The sequence below is a fragment of the Zootoca vivipara genome, chromosome 15 (genome assembly GCF_963506605.1).
Source record: "Zootoca vivipara chromosome 15, rZooViv1.1, whole genome shotgun sequence".
Classification (NCBI taxonomy): Eukaryota; Metazoa; Chordata; class Lepidosauria; order Squamata; family Lacertidae; genus Zootoca; species Zootoca vivipara.
Genome location: NC_083290.1, coordinates 30012123 through 30031454, shown reverse-complemented (window position 1 = coordinate 30031454; position 19332 = coordinate 30012123). Strand labels below are relative to the sequence as shown.

At 53.6% G+C, this 19332-nt stretch overlaps 1 protein-coding gene across 9 annotated transcripts in view; it reads left to right on the top strand.

The window, feature by feature from the left end:
* PHLDB1 (pleckstrin homology like domain family B member 1) overlaps positions 1–19332 on the top strand; it is a 41522-nt gene that overhangs the window by 13181 nt on the left and 9009 nt on the right. For 6 of the 9 annotated variants that reach the window (XM_035140208.2, XM_060268370.1, XM_035140211.2 and 3 more), the window contains 9 exons: positions 4264–4389; positions 5196–6550; positions 11569–11841; positions 13387–13527; positions 13773–13904; positions 16541–16669; positions 17438–17593; positions 17699–17809; positions 18067–18156. In XM_035140208.2, the coding sequence (XP_034996099.2) occupies positions 4264–4389; positions 5196–6550; positions 11569–11841; positions 13387–13527; positions 13773–13904; positions 16541–16669; positions 17438–17593; positions 17699–17809; positions 18067–18156 (2513 nt within the window). The remainder of the gene's footprint in view (positions 1–4263; positions 4390–5195; positions 6551–11568; positions 11842–13386; positions 13528–13772; positions 13905–16540; positions 16670–17437; positions 17594–17698; positions 17810–18066; positions 18157–19332) is intronic. The other 3 variants (XM_035140210.2, XM_035140214.2, XM_035140215.2) reach the window with 1 other exon arrangement.

The window sequence follows — 19332 nt, the reverse complement described above, 5'->3', positions numbered from 1 at the left end:
ACGGGGGGGGGGAAGCATCACATGGTATTGGAAGCGACAAGGGGGGTTGCCTGGGCCGCGTGGACCTCAAGCTTTCCCTGGACGAGTCCAACCGCCTCCCTCTCTTATGTCCGCCCCCCCCCCGCATGCTTGGGTAGTTATGCCACCGATCAGTGGGCGGCGCAATGGCTAAGAGTTGCAGATTGCGCTCAGAGTGTGGATTCTGTTGAGGGGTCTCTGCGAATTGAGGGAGCAAGGTCCAGAAGGTCAGCCAAAAATGGGCAGGGCAAGGGGCTGCCGCGGGGTGGGGTGGGGGGACGGGCGGGAATAATGCTTGGAGCCCACCTGGATGGCTCAGATCGATTCCCTGGTTTGGATGTTTGCATCTGCTGGCTGACTTGCGCCAAACATCAGGTTTCCTGGTAACTTAGTATATTCTGGCGTATAAGACAACTGGGCGTGTAAGACGACCCCCAACTTTTCCAGTTAAAATATAGAGTTTGGGATATACTCGCCGTGTAAGAAATACAAACCGGTGTATACGACCCCCGACTTTTGAGAAGATTTTACTGGGTTAAAAAGTAGTCTCATACGCAGGAATATACAGTAGTCGCTTTTTCTGTGCCATCTTGACTTCAGGGCTATGTGGTGCCTAGCTCTTGTGCTGGGGATCCACTTAACCCTATAACATTGGTCAGACTTGAAGTTAGACGCTGAGCCTGTTAGGACCAGAAGATAAACAGCAGGTCATGCAAGCCACTGTTTTCAGCTGCCGGTTATCCTTAAAAAGGAACGTCAGTGGTCTACCTTACAGGGTTGTTGTGAGCAAAGTGAAGGGCATGATTTATTACTACTGCATAGTTGAATTGCTATAGACATTATAATGAGAATGGTCCATATGTGCCTTTCCCAGGCAGCCATCAGGGATCAGAAGTCCAGATGGGGAGCAGCTCAGGCGTGGGTGATTTATCTCTGAGATCCCAGCACAAAGGACCAGCGATGCTGCTGAGGAGGGAGGGGAGCAGAGAGATTTACAGAGCAGATTGTTTGAGGGGGGGGGATTTGACGTGTGGCCGTTCTGGTGCTCCAATGCACCCAGAGCTTGGTGGGGCACAAAGCCCTGGGGACGGTCCCAACTGCCCCCTTCCTCCCCCTCCTTGGCTGTGTTCCACATGCTGTGCCTTGTATAGGGATGGCAGAGAAGCACAGACTGCCCCCCTCCCTCCTCTGCAGGACAGAGCCACCTGTTCTTTCGCTGGCTCCTGCTTTTACGTACTTCCGCTTCTTCCCAGGGTTCAGGCAGGACAGAGGACAGAATGGTTTTCTCTCCTCTTTCCCTCCCTCTCCCCAGAGTGATCTTTCCTGCCTCCTGACTGGTATGAAGTGTTTGGGGACTCAGGAAAGGTGGGATGGGAACTCAGAATTTGTACATGTCTGTGTTGCCCGTATAACTTAAGTCATCTGGGTGGCCCAGTGGAGGAGATGCTTAAGCTGACCGCCTGGGAAAGTAGCTTGCCCACAAGTCCTCCTTTCATCCTGTCTGAAGGAGGAGTGGCGGGGGGGGGGCGCTACCAATGCTTCCCCAGGCCTTTCCTTGAGAGGAGACATATTGTGTTGCAGGCACAGAGCTGCAAGATTCATTGCTGCGTTGTAAGATAAACCTGGCAGCTCCCCTCTGGAGCTGTGGGGGTGGGGAGAGATTTTCAGTGAGGCTGGTCAAGTTGTCCTTTCTGCGGATGTGCAGAAGCATCAGTTTTGTCCCTGGGGGAGAAACATGCAGGGATTGAGCAGCAGTTTTCACTTCTCCAGAATTCTGCCTAGTACTGTAACATGATCCATAACATCTAGTTTCTTCGCCTGCTCCTCCAAAATGCCCTCTATTCCATTACCAACCAGCAAAGCCCTCCCGCACTCTGTAGACAAAATAATAAAAAGGCACACAAATCAGGCAGCAGAAATCAGACATTCAGAAACCAGTTGGAGAACCTTTCAACATACTGACCTTTAAGACCTTTAAGGAGAAAAATGCTCTGTTCCTCCAACTTTCACATGCTTTTCCTCCTTTACGTGTGTGTGGGTAACTGGAAGGAATTTTTTTATTTTGTTTCGACTACGTCAGACCAACACGGCTACCTACATATAACTGTAACTTTTTAGTTTAGATAAGAGGTGACACGATAGAAGTATATAAAATAATGCATGGAGAAGGTGAAGAGAGAAAAGTTTTTATTCCTCTCTCAACACACAGAAACTCATGGCAGGGATTGTCAACAACAACCTAAGTGGCTTTAAAAGAGTCTTAAGCAAATTCATGGAGGATAGCCCTAAATATGGCTAGTAGCCATCGTGACTATGCTCTGCCTCTCCACTAGGAGGCTTCTGAACACCCTCTCCCTTTCCCCATGTGGCAAGGAGCAGATATTAGGGTTGTGTGGTTCAGACTCCTGGGATTAGCTAAACATGCAATCCCATTAAGAAGGAGGTGGGATGATTGTGATGTTTGCACATTTGATCTTGGAAGCCATGTGACTGCACCTGATTAACACAAAGCAGCAGCTGCACCCCAGAGGAAGTGCAACCTGCCTGGAAGGTGCTCCTGGCTTGAACTCAGCGCTGTCTTTGCATCCAGTCCTGGCAGGGGAAGGGCTGGTCAGTGTTATTATGGAGCACCCAAAGGCTCCATTTTTAGTAACCTTCAATTTCCTTGGTTTGTTTTTAAAATGGCCAGGAACGTGCTTGCCAACACGGCAGTTTCTGAAATATAGGAATGTGTGTGTGTTTGTTTGTGTATCTTCTCTGGGTGGTGTGGACCTGCCCTGGCCAGGCTCTGGTGAGGCCGGAGGGATTTGACTCTGGCATTTGGGGAGCACACAAGACTGGAATTAGTTGTGGGTTTTTTTCTACTTGTGGCTGGGAAGCATGCAGCCGCCACTGCAAAAGGGGCAGCTGCTGGTGCCAGTTTTTTTCTGTCCCATTTCCCAAAAGAAGCTGCTTCTACCGCCTGCTTTGCCGCAGGATCAAGGGGTCCAAGAGGGGGCTGTGAATTCCTGGCGAAAGCCAGGGGACTGCAGCGGGGTGGGATGTCAGCCGAGCCACCCAACCTTTGCATAAGATAAAGAAATGCCCTTCCTGGCTCTCTTTCTGGACAGGTCCCAATCCCTCCTTAGGAGCAGGGTGGCCTCCATGGCAGGTGCTGGGTGGGCAAAGTCGGAGCCTCTGCAAGTGCACCGGTGATGTCAGGAGGAGTGTGCAGGAGGGGGTGTGGCGGGCCTCTTCTTTCCACACCTGGCTCTCCGCAAATGCTGCTGCACATTCCACAGCAGCGCTCCAGGCAGGAGCTGGCTTGTCGGCCAGCCAGGGAGCTGGAATCCTGCCCCTGCAGGCATAGAATCCTGCTGCTCCGCCTCTGCGCACGAGTCCCCCACCCCCACCCCCCGCCACACCTTTTGTGTGCACAAGGCACCTTGTCATTGCCCTGTCACTCACAGAGCTGCTCACAGATTTGGACAGCTGGGCTGGAGTGGGAGTGCAAGGCTGGGCCCCCACAGCATTCACAGTGGAAACTGTTGCTATTATTTAACCTCAGCCTGCCTCCCAGCATCTGAACCCCGTCAGCAGGTTGCGGCTCTTAGGGTGGCCTCATTTGGCCTCCTGCAGGCCAGGCTGGTCTTGTCCTATTCCTTTTACTCGGGGTGGGTCACAGTTGTGGACCGCCAAATGTTGCTAGACTGGAGAGCTGCCATAATCCCTGGACATTGGCCGTGCTGGCTGAGAGCTGGTGGGAGCTGGGAGTCCTGACAGTATCTCAAGAGCCACAGATGCACCCCAACTTCTGGTTTAACTCTTCCCAGTAGCTATTTCTGCGTTTTCTGGCCTTTTCTGTTCCTTTTCTGCCCACAGCTTGTTGCCATGTAACATCTGGCACCCACCAGATCACTTTCTGACGTGCTTCCAAGATCATATTGTATGTGTTGCACCAACTCCATTAAAAGGGACCCAGCTGGACTCTCCCTTGCAACGCTGTCCTGGGAAAGTGACAATGGGCTTGTCATGGTATTGAGCCCTTTGCAGGGTCAGTCATACCGGAACCCCAGCCATTTGGAGGAGGCCCCAAGGCAGAGTAGTACTTTTTGCAACCCCTGTGGGGCATGGGTTCAATGCGCAGTGAGAGGGGAGATTGCTGTGTGACCCCAAAGTATGTTTTAATAGGGTTGATTTCCTGCTCAGCCTGTGAGATCACTGTGAATCTCCCCCCTCCCCATCAGTTCTCTCATTTGCTTTCAGGGTGTATGATCTGCCTGGGCCAGTCGACCTTCCTTCGGTTCAACCACCCGGCTGAGGCGAAGTGGATGAAAAGCATGATTCCCAGCGTGGGGCGAAGCCCTGCACCCCAGCATGGGCTCACAGCAGGTAGGAGAATTCCAAGCGTGTGGTTTAGGTGGGGCTCCGGGAGGCACAGCACAGCCCTCCACCCCTGCACTCACTTGGAATAGCCACATGACCCTTTGCCCCTGATGTTCCCTTGGCCTTCATAACCATGGGGTTGTTGGGGGTTGAGTACCCCCAGCTCCCAGTCTAGGGATATTACGTCTGGGGTGGGGGAGCCTCTGCTGTTGCGCCGTGGTTTGGAATTCCTGCAGCTCCTTGCAAAATGTGAAATGTCAGGCCCTCCTTTGGGTGCCTCCTCCATGAGAGGTCTGGAGGGTGGCAACACGAGAATGGGCCTTTTCTGCTGTAGCCCCCGTCTGTGGAATGTTTTCCCCCAGGAAGTTCACCTGGTGTCTTCATTATACACCTTTAGGCGCATGGCAAAAACATTGCCTTGGCCGATTGACATCCAGTGTCCTTTTAAAATGTCTTGAGGAGGGTGGCGTTATTGGGTTGTTTTTGTTTTTATGATGTATTTTGTGTTTTTATATTGTGAGCTTATGTTGCAACCACCCTGAGACCTGTGGGTATAGAAATTTAATATGCAAATTTATACAAATTTAATTAATGATGATGATGATGTCTCAGCTGCCAATGCAGAACTTGGTGACTTGAGTCCAGAGAATTTGATTTCGGGGGAAAGTTTCCCGCCCACAGAAGTTGAGCATGGCTCATAGGCAACATGTGTGGGGTTAGGGAGCTGCAGTAGTTGCAGGAGCAGTGGGGTGGAAGCAGGAGCAGTGGAGGGGCAAGAGCTAACCCAGCCCACCTTGCCTTTCTCTCCACAGAGGCCCAGAGCCTTCTGAACGGCAACCAAGATACGGCGAAGGCTTCCCGGCACAGCCACAGCGCCCTGGTCAGCTCCATCGAGCGAGACTTGCAGGATATCATGGACTCCCTGGTGCTGGAGGAGGAAGGCAGCACCCCCAGGCAGCACCCCAGCAGCCGCGGCAATGCTCCGTCGCCAGATTCCTCCGTCGTGAATGGCAGGGGCGGGCGCTACCTGCTGTCCCCTCCCCAGAGCCCTGGCGCCATGTCTGTGGGATCCAGCTACGAAAACACCTCCCCGCCCTTCTCTCCCCTCTCCTCTCCCGCAAGCAGCAGCAGCTGTGCCAGCCACTCGCCTGGCACCCAGGACCAGGGCCCTGCCCTGCCTCCGGTGGTGCCCGTTCGCTCTTCTAGTTTCAACCACACCATGCTGACTCCTCACGGCGGGGCCAGCCTGGACCTGCCGAGCAGCACCGGAGGCCCGAACCCAACACGGGGGCCGGGGAGCCCGCGGATGGCTCGGAGGGCCACACAGGAGAGTCCCCGGAGTCCCACGCCCAGCCGCAGGGCCCGGCCCTCAGGGGAGAACCCCCGCCCGGGCCCACGCAGCTCCCCTCCACCTGCATTGCCTGCCAGCCTGAGCGAGAGCCTGCCGGGCAGCCCTCGGGTACAGCCACCCACCAGCCCACGCCTGGCCCCCAAATTCCAGTCACCCTCCACCCCACGGACCAAGGCCACGGCTCTGCAGGAGAGGCCTCCCAGCCCTTTCCGGGAAGCGCGGGACACGCCTGCTGGCACCTCCCGCCAAGGGCTGGGCAAAGGCTTCCCACCAGCTGAGCCTGCGGGATTTGTGCCTCTCAGCCAGTCGAGCCGGGCCCTGCAGCCCCCCGAGAGCCCCCGACTCAGCCGGCGGCCTCTGGAGAGCATGCGGGAACTGCCTCCTCTCAGCCCCGCCTTGTCCCGCCGGGCAGTGTCGCCAGCCCCTCACGGCGGCCCCCCAGTGCAGGCTAAGGCTGGTGAGCCCCCCTGTGGCTGGAGGAGGGAGCCTCTTGAGGACCTTACGTCTGCCTCTTTCTCCTGTCTGCGGGGACGCAGCCCCTCGCCCACCCTGCTCTCCAGGGAGCCTGGCCAACGCAAGCCCAGCTACGCAACCGGCCTGAGCCCCGCCTACAGCCTGGGCTCCCTGACCTCGGCCTCGCCACGCCAGAGCCCCCGCCTGCACCGGAAGTTGTCTGGGGGGCTGGAGCTGACGCCAGGGCCCCTGCGGGAGCGCAAGCACAGCATCTCAGAGCTCAGCGGCGACGAGGGGGAGCTGAGGGAATACCATCGGTGGCAGCGCCAGGAGCGCCTCCGGGAACAGGAGATGGAGCGGCTGGTGAGTGCGGCACCTGCTCAGGCAGCAGGCACAAGGACCTCTGTAATGACGGGGGGGTCCGCCGGTGCCTCTGAGGTGGGTGGGCTGCGCAGTGTTAGGACTTAGCCAGGCACCAGGCATGTTTTGCGACTTGCGCAGGACCTATTGCAAGCAGGTGGAGGTCTCCAGATGCAAGGCTGGCGACTGACATCACCATCTGTCTGACTTCTCCAGCTTTCTTGAGCATCTAGGCAGAAGAGCTTGTATACTGCATTTCTATTCCACATTTTTTCCCTCTAAGGAATACATGGTTCAACCCCCCCCCTCAGTTAATTCCTACAACAACTCTGTGAGGTAGGTTAAGAGGCTGTGACTTGACTGACTCCAGGGTCACCCAGTGAGCTTCATGACTGAGCGGGGATTTGAACCCTGATCTCCCAGGTCTTAGTCTGAAACTCTAACCATTAGACCACACTGGCTTCCTACAGTACTTCTGCTAGTGGGCAGCAGAATTAAGTAGGTAAATAAATAAAGAAGGGGAAGGCAAAATGACCCTTAGAGAATGTTCTGAAACATTTTTCGTATTGTATTTGATGTTCTAGTGTGTTGTAAACCGCTTTCAGATTTATTTTTTCTTTAAAATATAAAGCGGTAGAGAAATTAAATGAATAGTATTAATATATTTTTTTAAAAAAACACCACCGTTGTGGCAGTGGTGACCTAGGTTTAAGGTGCCGTTTGGTGATTAGCTTGTATATCTGAGTTTCTAACACTGTAGATGTGGAATGAATGTGTGGATCCTGGGCAGGCCGAAGGAATAACCGTTCCCCAGAGAGAAGGGAAGGCTGGGGGCTGCCCTGCCAGGAGTGTTCGGGGTCTTAAGCTTAAATACATGCATTTCCTTGCAACCAACAACTAGGTGTGCTAATTGTTTGAGGAGGATGGGGGTGGAAGTCAATGATATTTCTGGAATTTCCAGCTTTGCACATGCCAAGCCTTGAGCTGCAGTTACCAAGGGGGTGTTATCAAGGGGTGGGCAAAATCAGCCTATGTGTCAGGCAGGTAGCAAGGTGGTGGCAGAAATAGCTGCGTGGAACAGTTTCTGAATAAAAGAACAGGGGAGTCAGACCCCTTTGCAAGAGTGTCTGCCTGGGGAAGTGAGGCAGGAATGTTTGGGTTGTGGTCCCCTGCAGATGGACAACAAGCTTCTTCCCCCAAGGCACACTTGGCTCTGGGATGAGGGGTGAGGTGGAGCTGCAAATGGGAGGGCTTGTAACCCCCAGGCCTGAAACAGTGCATTCTCTGGGATTTCCCCATGCAGCCCAGACTGAGCATGCTCCGTTCCTCTTCTCAGCCTGGCCTGGCATTTGTCGCTTTGTTTTATGCTCCGCCTGCCTGGAGTTAACTCTTGCAGCTCCTATCTGGTGATAAGCACCTCCTAACCAAACGTTTGGATGTTGCCCAGATCCCATCACGGGCCCCAGTGCTCCCCGGGAACGGCACAGAAGGGGCCCAAAATGCACTCTGATGGAAGAAAGCATTTCTTCACGCAGAGCGCAGTTAAACTATGGAACTCCCTCCCCCAGGAGGCAATGATAGTCACCAACCTAGATGGATTTAAAAGAGGATTAGACAAATTTGTGGTTACGAATCGCTACTAGCCATGACGGCTGTGCTCCGCCACCACAGTTGGAAGAAGCAGTGCTTCTTTCTAAATGCCAGTTGCTGGAAACGGCAGGAGGAAAGAGCGCTCTTGTGTTCGAATTCTGCTGACGGATTCGCAGGCATCTGGTTGGCCGCTGTGAGAACAGGATACTCCATTGGCTGGATCCAGCAAGGCTCTTCTTAGCCCTTAACTGTTGACTCTGGGTGGGACCCTCCCTGGCAGAGCTAACACCAGGGCGGGGTGCTTTGTGTGCCCAGCCTCTCAGCCCAGCTGCACCACACAGCTCCTAGCCAGAGTAACTCTGCAGCCTTTTTGCCCAGCTGTGCCTGGGTCTCAGGACTGGCTGTGTGTCTGCCTGGCTCAGACTGGTGGAGTGTGCCACCTTGGGCTGCTGTGCTAGCCCCCACCCACCCCCCAGCTGCACCCTGCAGGCTGCCTGTTGTCTCGCCAGTGGCTGGGCACTGACTCACAACTGCTTGTTTGCACAGCTTGTGTGATTCACAGAGGAGAAATAAGCTGGCAGGAAGGAGGGGGGGGGGGAGAGAGAGGCTGTTGCTGCTGGGCCCGCACCCTGCCATTAGCCTGGTCACGTGCCGGGGTAAGCGGAGAGCGTTTTTTGGTTCTCGACTTCGTTGAGGGAGGCTGGAGGTGTTTGTGTTCCTTTCCTGTGAGAGGCCTGGAGGGATGTTTCTGTGAGATGTTGATGAGAGTCACTCTGGACTTGACTGTGAGTACCGTAAGCCTGTGTGCATTTTGCACGCTGCTTTCCTCTCCATCCCACTTGGCACTCTGCACAGCCGAAGCAGTGGCATGGGTGGGGATTGATTGGGGGCTTTGTAGAAGTGGGAGTCTGGGAGAGATGAGCGTTGGGGGTTGCCCACGAAAGCCTGCCTGCTCTAGTCCTGGTGAAGCTTAGCTTGGCACAGGATCCTGTGTGTTCCCCCCACTGCCCAGTTGGGCTACATACAAGCTAAAATGGGGGCGCTCTCCTTAGCAGTGGGACTAGGGAGACTTGGATTTCACTGTGTCCTGGAGGGAAAGTAGCAAAGCTTCTCCTTAGCAGTTTCTGGTATCCCTGCAGCCTCTCTTTCTCCTCCCCCCCCCCTTGCCCCCACCCACAATGCCTCTTCTGTCTTTCATTGGTTAGCAGCTGACCTGGACACCTGTGCAGGAGTGAAAAGGCGCATAGGCAAGTGAGGCCCTTCTCCCAGTGGGGTGGGTGAGGCCCAAGGGTGCCAAGCTCCTCCAGCCTGCTGGTGGCTGCCTCCTTCTCTCTCTGCCAGTTCTAAAGGGCACCTGTTGTAGGCCCAGCTTTGAGTCAAGGTGCATCAGGCTCCTCAAGGGGACATACTCTGAAAGCACACCTGTGGAGCCTTCAGAACCCTATGATGTGGCTCCTTGCATGAGAGCAGGAAAAAGCTGTGCAGGCAGATCCATAGGGAAGTTTCCTGAGCCCCCCCTGCTCTGACCATCTTCCTGCTTGGGGAGGCTCTTTCAAATTCCTTGGGCACCTGTTTTAGGTAGCTGGTGGCTTTATTGTTTCATTCGCTGAATCAGATGTTTGCTTGCTTGAAAGTATTTTATATACCTTCAGTCTGCACCATATAGCACAACAGTATACAATTTTTATATATATGATCATTATATATCACATATAAATATATATGATCATTAAAATGACTGGCTGCTCAAGAAAACAGGGTCTGTTGGCATAAAAAGATTTTCACGAGGCACCTGAAAGTAAAAAGTAAAGGTGCCTGTATGGGAGCAGCAGCGACACGTAATACCCAACTGCTGGGGGAGGCCAGTCGGGCATCTGTAATCTGTAGCATGGGGGGGGGGGCAAGGGCACAGATAGCTGCTACCACTTCTCTGAAAGATCTCTGTGGTAGGGATTAGATAGAAGGGCTCATAAAGGTAAAGGTAAAGGGACTCCTGACCATTAGGTCCAGTCGTGACCGACTCTGGGGTTGCACGCTCATCTCGCATTATTGGCCGAGGGAGCCGGCGTATAGCTTCCAGGTCATGTAGCCAGCATGACAAAGCCGCTTCTGGCAAACCAGAGCAGCACACGGAAACACCGTTTACCTTCCCGCTGTAGCGGTTCCTATTTATCTACTTGCATTTTGACATGCTTTCGAACTGCTAGGTTGGCAGGAGCTGGAACTGAATAACGGGAGCTCACCCCGTCACAGGGATTCGAACCGCCGACCTTCTGATCAGCAAGCCCTAGGCTCAGTGGTTTAACCACAGCGCCACCTGGGTCCCTGTAGAAGGGCTCATACAAGCCTTAAATTTCAAATTGCATTTATACCAGATAAATATTGTAAGCTGCTGTGTGAAGGCTTTCAATAAATAAAAACCTCCAATGGCTAGCTGCAGCAGTTGGGCCAGACCCGAGTGGTTCCACCTAGTCTACCCTATTCTTTTCCACGGTAACCCCACCCCCAGGAAACAGCATTTAAAATCCCCCAGGTGCCAGGTGCGTTTTGCTACTGGCGCGAGTCCAATTGCGAGATTTCTGGGCGCCAGGTTGGCTGCTGCAGTTTTCAAAACCTCGGTCTTGGTTAATACCATTTCCATTTCCGCTGTGTGTGTTTCTCTTGCTTGCATACTGGGACAAGTGAATGGAGTAAGCTACAGTCAAGCAACGTAGTTGAGATCATAGAATCATAGAGCTGTAGCGCTGGAAACGACCCCCAAGGTGAATAGACGTTGTGGCGACCGTAACCTAGATTTAAGGTGCCGTTCAGCACCTAGCTTAAATATCTGAGTTTATGCCCACCAGAAGGACAGAAGGACCACGGCTCTCCCCTTTCTGTCTGTAGTATTTCTGCCCCACCCTCTCTGCCTTCCAGAGGATCCCAGGGCAGAATTTCATTGGCCTTGAGTTTCCAGCCACACTCAGTTTCATGAGATGACACCCCAGTCCTTGTGTTATGGAGGGAGAGGGAAGCCTCTCTCTCTGGGTGTGTTTCTCCTCCCCTTCTGCTGCAATGCACATAGGAGCTCCAAGACCTTCCTGGCAGATATTGTCTCAGGCTAGCTGGAGTCCATGCTTGCAAAATGCCCTTGGGTCTTCTTTGCTCACGCACCAAAATGTCCTTCGCCAGCTTTGGTCTGTGCTTACGGAAGCAGCTGCGCGATAAGACACAGAACAGGTTGGACTAAAACACGAAATGCCACGTTCTCACTTTTCCCTTGTGAAAAGGCTGGGGAAATCCGGTGGTTAGGGAACTGGCCGACCACAAGAGCCAAGAGGTTGGAGGGAGCCTGGGTGGGGAGGGGTCAGCTGTGGCTCCTGCCAGAGCACCGAAAGTCTTGGGATGCCGATACTGACAGCGTTCCTTTCACCCCTCTGCCCTTTGCTTAGGAGCGGCAGCGACTGGAGACCATCCTGAGCCTGTGTGCCGAGTACACTCACAGCGATGGCGATCCAGGCCAGGAGCACAACACCTTCCCCAGCGCTGCTGCCGAGGGTGCTGGCCAGCTGGGAAGGAGGCCCTCCAAGGGCTCCATCAATCTTGGACGAGCGAAGGAGCAGCTGGTGGGAACCCTGGGCCTGCGGGAGAGGGAGAGCTTGGAGCGCTCGGATGAGGACCACCTGAAGGAGGAAAGCAGCAGCACTGAGAGTGCCGGCCAGGAGGTGAGAGGGCCATGCTTGGTGTTGGGAGGATGAGGAGGAGCATCAGGGACTGCCCTGGGTGGAGTGCTCCTTTGCTCCCCGAACCGGCACCTTCCACCCGTTTTTTGGAATACAGCTGCCATCTTCCCTGACCAATCACCAGGCTGGCTGGGGCTGATGGGAGTTGGAGTCCCGCAACAGATTGGGGGCAGCTGACTTGGCAGGTAACCTTGGTAGGCTCAGAGAGAAGAGAGTGGCTTGTGCGTTCCTCCATCTCCTTGGGGAGAAGAGTTCTATGCCTGTCCCACCCCCAGTGTGCCTGGGAGACCTCTGGCTAGCAGAGTTCATGGCTGGTGTTGTGGTATGAATTTATTTCTAGCCCACCTGTTTGTTGCACAGGGAGCACCTATTAAACATAACACATGGAACCAAGAGAATTAGAAGCAAGCTTCAGCAGATCCAGTTTATTAGAGCTATTGCAATAGGACAGCCTCTCAGCAGAACTGCTAGCTAGGAGAAATAAATAAATAAAATGTCCAGTAGCACCTTAGAGACCAACTAAGTATGTTCTGGTATGAGCTTTCGTGTGCATGCAGACTTCTTCACACACACCATCATGGCTACCTACCTGATGCTAGTTAGGAGGACGGCCCAGAGCAAATTTGTAACAAAGCTTATATAGGATTTCAAGCACAGCAGACAAGGAGTCATAAACATCAATCATTCTTCTACATACCTCAAGAAAGGTTACAAGTCATGGGATATGGAGATACTTGACCTCACACTGGTAATCACCTTTCCTGGGGCGTCCGAAACCATTTAGTCCTAACTATTCTGTGGGGGCTGCTGACATTCCTTTCCCATGCCTGTCCCTGGAACCTCCCAAGGAGATGCCAGTGCTAACTCACAACAGACATAGGAAAACATCTTGCCGTTTGTGCCACTTTCAGGGTAAGATAGGAGAGATGGAATGCAGCCTAGGAATGAGGCATGAGAGTCACAAAATGCAGACATGCGGGAATCATTCACGGATGCATTCTAGCCAAAGGTTAAATGCAGTTAATATTGAAACATGATTAAAATAAAAAATATACACCTGGGGGTCACTGATTTTTTTCATTAATCCCCCCTTTGATTATAACCTTTCCAAGGTTTATAATCCCACTTTATCAAAGTCGTTAATCTAACAAGACATAGTCCCTCTTGGACATATTTACCAGACTATTAGCATTGAACACCACAACAGAGCAATATAATACAAAGAATGACTGAGGGGAAAATTAATTACCCCCCTTTCAAGGTTTCCTTTGATGAAACTAGTCTGAGGATACCAATATGACAATCCTTTATGTTGTTCTTATTAAATTCTCTATTGTTTCAAAGACCTGAGAGAAGCATTCTCTCCCTTTTTCTTTAAACGTGTCGGCTTATGCTTTACATGCAGCAGGAAGGCCTAGTCCTCAAGGACACACCAAGTTTTCTTGCATCAGCTTTCTTTTGTGCCCGGTGTCAAATAAGCCTTCTAATTAGGCTACCCTCTTTGCTGATTTCCCAAACCTTCCGCAGCACGAAGAGCCACCCAGCGCCAAAGCCAGCCGGGAGGCGGCTCTGTTGGAGGAAGAGCGCACCCGTGTCCTGGCCAGCGTCGATCAGCTGAAGAGCCGAGCTAAGGAGCTGGAGCAGCAGCTGCAGGAAACAGCCCGAGAGGTTAGGCAGGGATGAGGGCAAAGGGTAGGGCTCCTTCCTCTTGGCTGAACCCCGTTTGGTCATGCTGATGGGCAGGGCACACCCCAGGAGGGGCCCAGTCCTAGACTTCATTCATCAATGAAGAGTTGCTGGAGTTCAGGGAGGCCTCTAACTCACCCCCACCTCCCGATGGCTCCTCCTGCAGAGAGAGGCCTGGAGGTGGTCGCTGAGTCTTAGCATGATGGGGCTCCTTGTCTCTTGCCCAGGCGGAGATGGAGCGGGCCCTCCTGCAAGGCGAGCGGGAGGCTGAGCTGATCCAGCTGCAGCAGGAGCAGAAGGCAGTGAAGCAGTTGCAGGAGCGCATGTCTGGTCTGGACGCCGCCATCCACCGGGACAAGGTAAATGGCTGGCACCCGAGGCCTTTTGGCTGCCCCACTGCCACCTGCCCACCCTTCTTCTTTGGGGAGGTGCAACCAAGCCAGATGTGGCCCTCGGCTTGGGCTGGCCCCGCTCCGCCCAGCTTGGCTGCTCTGTTCCTTACCCCATCCCCAAGGATGCTACACCGAGGGGACCTGGGTTCCAAAAGGTGCCCTGGCACTTTCCCTCGCATCTCTGCTGGGTTTTCAAGCCGAGGTGACTCGCTCGGGAGCTGAACTTGGGGCGGTTCCGCTTGGTGCTTCGTGGTAAGCTGGAAAACTGCTTGGGGGGCTCCGGAGGGGAGCCCTCTCTTTCCAAGCTTTGGTGTCTGAGGTATCTCTTCTCAAGCTAGGCAGTGCTGTTTGCATCCACCTCCCTGGCGCTGCTCAAGGCTGGGCTCTTCCTTGCCCCAATTCATCTTTCCAGACCAGAGGCATTAAGAAGAAGTTTGACTGCGAGACAGGGAGCTCCAGACCAGCACCTTGGCTGGCTGGGGATGGAAGCAAGTTGCCCCTGGGACCCGATTCCCACCATGCCAATGGACTCCCTTGCATTTAGCCTCCCAGGTGCTTGTTTGGGGGCTGCCGATTCCCAGCCTTTCTCAAACCTTTGCTCCCGCAGGGAGCCCGAGGGACGCACACACCTTGCGAAGTGCTGCCACTAACCCCCCCGCCTCGCACTAACCAGCTCTAACCCTCTCTCCGTTCTCTCTCTGTCTCTCTTTCTCTCTCTGACTCTGATTGCTTGGATGCCTGCCTGCCTGCATCTTGCTGGTGGGCCACCCTAACTGAGACAGTGAGGCGGAGCATGGCTGAAGCCCAAAAGACAGGAGGAGGAGGAGGAGGGAGGGTCTATTGCATGTGTACAAACATCCCACCCGACCGGAGGCTGCCTGGCAGGGGCACGGCTCCAGGGCCTAGTCTTGGCACCTCCTGGGGATCTGTGGGGGCTTGGGTGCCTTGAAGGAGCTCTGCAGTGCCCTCCCTCTCCCCCATGTGGGTGCCCATCCCAGCTGCTCGCCAACAGGCAGGGTGCTCCAGCCTCTTCAGCACTTCAGTCTAGCTGCGGGAAAACTTGCAGGTTTGTTAAGGAAACGGATTTGGATGCACAACTGCTGATGCCGTTGAAGGCGGGCTCAGGGCTCGCTGTTCTGTTTCCCAGTGTGTAGGCCTCCCCAGCTTTGGATTATTCCTTAAGGACAGTGGAGAACCACCCAGTCTACTGCTGGCACACTAAGTTCACTATAAAAACTCAGGGCGACGTGGAGTCTTTGAGGGCTGTGCAAGTGATCTCATTTCACAGGGTCGTGAGGGCCAAAGCCAGGGGGGGGGATCAATACTGCACAGGGCAGTCTGTGTGGATGGGGTGGCAAGGCAGGATGCCTAGGCCAGGTGACTCAGAACTGAAAAGCGGCAGCTGACACTCACACCCACCCACCCACCTTGAGATTCTGCCCCAAGGAAAACTGGATGATACATTCTATTGTTTTTTATTTTGCCTCGCCTATTCTGCTGACTGCCCCTCTGCAGGGCACTTGAGGCCCCCTGACCCCCTTCACCTAGTCACCTTTCAAGCCTCTACATCACAAGCGTCAGAAACCTCCTTTCCTTTCCTCCACCTTGTGCCCAGAGCTGAAGTCTGTGCCCCAGGGCAGATGAGGCTGCATTGGCAGAGCAGCCCAAGCCCCAAAGGGCTGCCATTCTGCCCCGAGGAAAGCTCAGTTCTGCAATTTGTATAAATTGCACACATGTGCACCTTTTCTTTCATCCTGTATAATTTATTAGTCCACATTTGCTATTTCTCAAAACCAATTCTGGGTTTTCTGCTTAGGGGAGGGGCCTGGAAGCCCCATAGGCCCCAATCCCTTGGGAATCTGCACCACCCTCTCTCTCCCCCTTGACTACGGAGGCTTTGGCTGGTGTTCCCCAAACCACATCCAGCTTATGAATCTATCTGCAGTCATAAGGGGATAGGAACCTTTTTAAAAAAACACGGCTCCTAAATATAAGCTAAGGTTGTCCCTTGTGTGCCCCTGCCACATTCTGTGAAGTCAGATCCGGCATGCAGCCTTGGCCACGGGGGGCAAGGGACTTGCTGCCCCCAGTGTGGGCCTGGTGCCTCTCTCCTGCTGCCCACTCACTCACAGACATGTACCCCCAAAGTGCCCAGAGCCCCCAGGAAATGGTGCTGCACTAACTCCAGAAAGGTGTGAGCCTAGTTTTGTGTCTCAAACATAGCAAAGCTTGTGTGACATGAGTCATGGCTGGGATGGGGCTGAAGGGAGGGTGTGTGTCTCATCCTGAAAATGCCCATTTCCCGGACTCCTGAGTATCTCTAGAGAGCTTTGCGACAGCTGACATGGCGGACTCTTCTGGGCAGGCCAGTAATTGGCCGGGGAGGACTTGTGGGTGGCCAAGCCTGCCCTTTGGGTACATGGGTGACTTTGAGACGCAAGACTGAGGTTCCCAGTAGCTGCCTGGTAACCCTGTTAGAGTTTGAGCCCCCTTGCTAACCTCCTGCCCCCTTGCTTTGCATGGCCTGCTCTTGAGAAGTGTGTTTTCTCTCTCTCTCTCTTTCTCTCTCTTTTCCCGTGTGTGTTGTTTTCTCCCGGATTCAGGAGAGGGCAAAGGTTGATGCTGAAAGGAAGGAACTTGAGCGACTGCGGGCACTATACTCTGAGCTCAAGCACCAGCTTGATAACTGCCCTGAGTCAATGAGGGAGCAGTTGCAGGACCAGATGCAAAGGGTCAGTGTCTCCTCCCTTGCCCCCCACCATCTCCCCGCCTGCAGCCGGGGTCAGCGCCTGGCTGAGGGTAAGCATGGCAAGCTGGCTTGGGTTGGTGGGGCACAACTCGGCAGGGCCTGGCACCCTGGCCGCCTTGGCAGCTCTTCTTCTTGGGAGGACGGCTTTTCCGGAAGAGGGAGCTCAGATCATGAGTGGGGGCACGCCTCTCCTTGACCCCTCTTTGCGGAGCATGAAGGGGCTAAGGCTGGAATGAAGCTGAGCCCATCCTGGCAGGGAGCAAGGGTTGCCAAGTCCTAGCAGCTCCTCAAGAAACCCACCCTACACCCCTTTTTCATGGCTCCTGCTGGCGCCAGAGGAGTCTCCAGGAGGCTGCCAGCTCCTTTCTCCCTTGAATGCCCCTCAGGCTACTTTCCTCCTTGAACCGTTTTGCTAGTTACGTTTTCTTTTGATTAAAAAAGAGCTCACCTTGCCCCATTTGGGATTTTTTCCGCAAGGGTTTGCTTGCAGAGGAGAGCCAGAGCAGCCCTGTCCTTCAGGTTGCTTCTGCTGGCTCTGCAGCCTTTGGACCCTTGTCCCACCTGCCCAGTGACCCTCTGGAAGGCTTGGACTGGACACAGATAGAAGGTCCTGGGTCCAATCCCCAGCAGCATCTCCAGGAGAAAACCCCCTGGAAATCCTTGCTGAGCTAGATGGACCCATGTTCCTTCCCCCTGCCCAAGCCAGCCGCCTTTCCCGAGTCCCAGCTGAGCCGCTGTGTCCCTGCTGCAGGAAGCAGAGGCCCTGGAGACGGAGACCAAGCTCTTTGAGGACCTGGAGTTCCAGCACCTGGAGAAGGAGAGCCGCCTAGAGGAGGAACGCGAGATGCTCAGCCAGCAGCTCCTGCACAGCAAAGCCGAGAGCCACCGCAGCATGGCACGGAGGAAGGTGGGTGGGCGAGAGCGGAGAAGGAAGCCCTTTGAGCCGGGGGGGGGCGACTGGCCACGTGGCACTTGCTCAGCCCCCAACCCCGCTCTTTCCGTGTCCCCGCAGGAACGCCTGGCAGCGCTGGAGAGTCAAGCCAACCAGATCAGGCTGCAGGCTGCCCAGGAGGCTGACCGGCTGGGCAAGGAGAAAGCCACCACCTTGCAGATGCTGCAGAAGGTACCGCCTGGCAGGGAGGGCATCTGACAGAGCTGGGCGAGGCATTGCAGGCAGGGCAGGGCCACCTGGAGTGGGGCTTCTGTCCTGCCAGAACCATTCCTCCACTGGGGGAAGGTTAGGTGGGACCTGGCCTGTTGACATGAGGGACGGCATGGCTCTCCCCTTGGCACTGTGCCATAGGGGAGAGGGAGCTGGAGGCTGGGTGGTATGGCTGGAAGCACCCCAACAAGCTTCTCCCTTTTCCTTCCCTGTGGTAGGAGAAGGAGACCCTCCTTGCGCTAGAGAGACGGTACCGGGTGCTGACTGGTGGATCCGGCTTCCCCAAGGCCTCTACAGCTCTGCGAGAGGTAAAAGGACCTCTGTGGGTGCCCAGGTTCTTGGTGGTGGTGGTGGGGCTTCAGCAAAGCCCCAAGGGTGCAGACTTTTGCAGCCTCCTGAACTTGGGTGAGTGGGAAGCGAGCCCTTGCCTTAGCAGTGCTTGTTGTTTCTTCCTTTCTCCCACCTTACCCTGCTAACAGCACAGAGTTCGATGGGAATCTTTCCTTACTAAGGAAGGAGGCTGAGAGGGAGGTGAAGAGGCAAACCCTGCCCAGGAAAGCTTGGTGTGCTGGGACCTCATGTTCAGAGCTGCTGCTCCAGCCAGTCTCCCATAGTCCGAGATAGTTAGTTATTATTATCTCCCATTATTGAGATTTTCCAGAGCCATTAAAAAAAAAAAGGACTCTTCCAGTCTAGGGCGTGCTGAATTTTTCAGCCTTCAAATTCCAAAAATGAAGACTGCTAAAATGTAGTATAGGGAACTCAAAACATATTTCGTTTAGTTTTGCTTGGTTGGTAAAATGTGTGCAAAATTGCATAGAAATCATTAAAAATGATTGCCAAGTACTTGCAGTTTTATTATTATTATTATTAAGCATTACCTGTCATTTTCAGAAGATAAAATTAAAATTCTTTGGTTTTCTGAAAATAGTTCATGTGCTTCTTCATCACACTTGGACTTGCCAAGCTAAATGTCGTCCAATCACGAAATTAATAGCAGATTTGAATTCCTCACACCCAAAAACATATTTTTAAGACCCTTCACTGAAGAAATTTGCAAAGATTAAGTTTCAGCCGCTAAAATGGCACCCTCCTATGATCCACTCATGCCCTGCTTGGAGACATCTTTGTTGGCCTCTGTGAGAACAGGAACGAGAGACAGGTTCTTCTTATAGTTTTAGATTTGCAACTTTTCATGAATTGATCGCTTTGATGAATAAATTAAAAATCCTACTTAAATCAAGTAAAAAGGCATCCTGATTCAGCAACAAAAAGGCCAGTTATTTTTTAAGTGCTTTGCAGAACTGCTGATAAAAACTAAAGCTGCATGTGGTTGGTGCCGTCTTAGAAGGGGCATTCTGCCTCCCCCTCCCTCTCCCCTCTTTCTCAAGCTGGGAGGGGCTGTTTTATGATGTCATCCCCTGCACTATAAACACGTGCCATCTAAAACCAAAGAAAACACGCTTTCCCATTGTTGTTTTAGT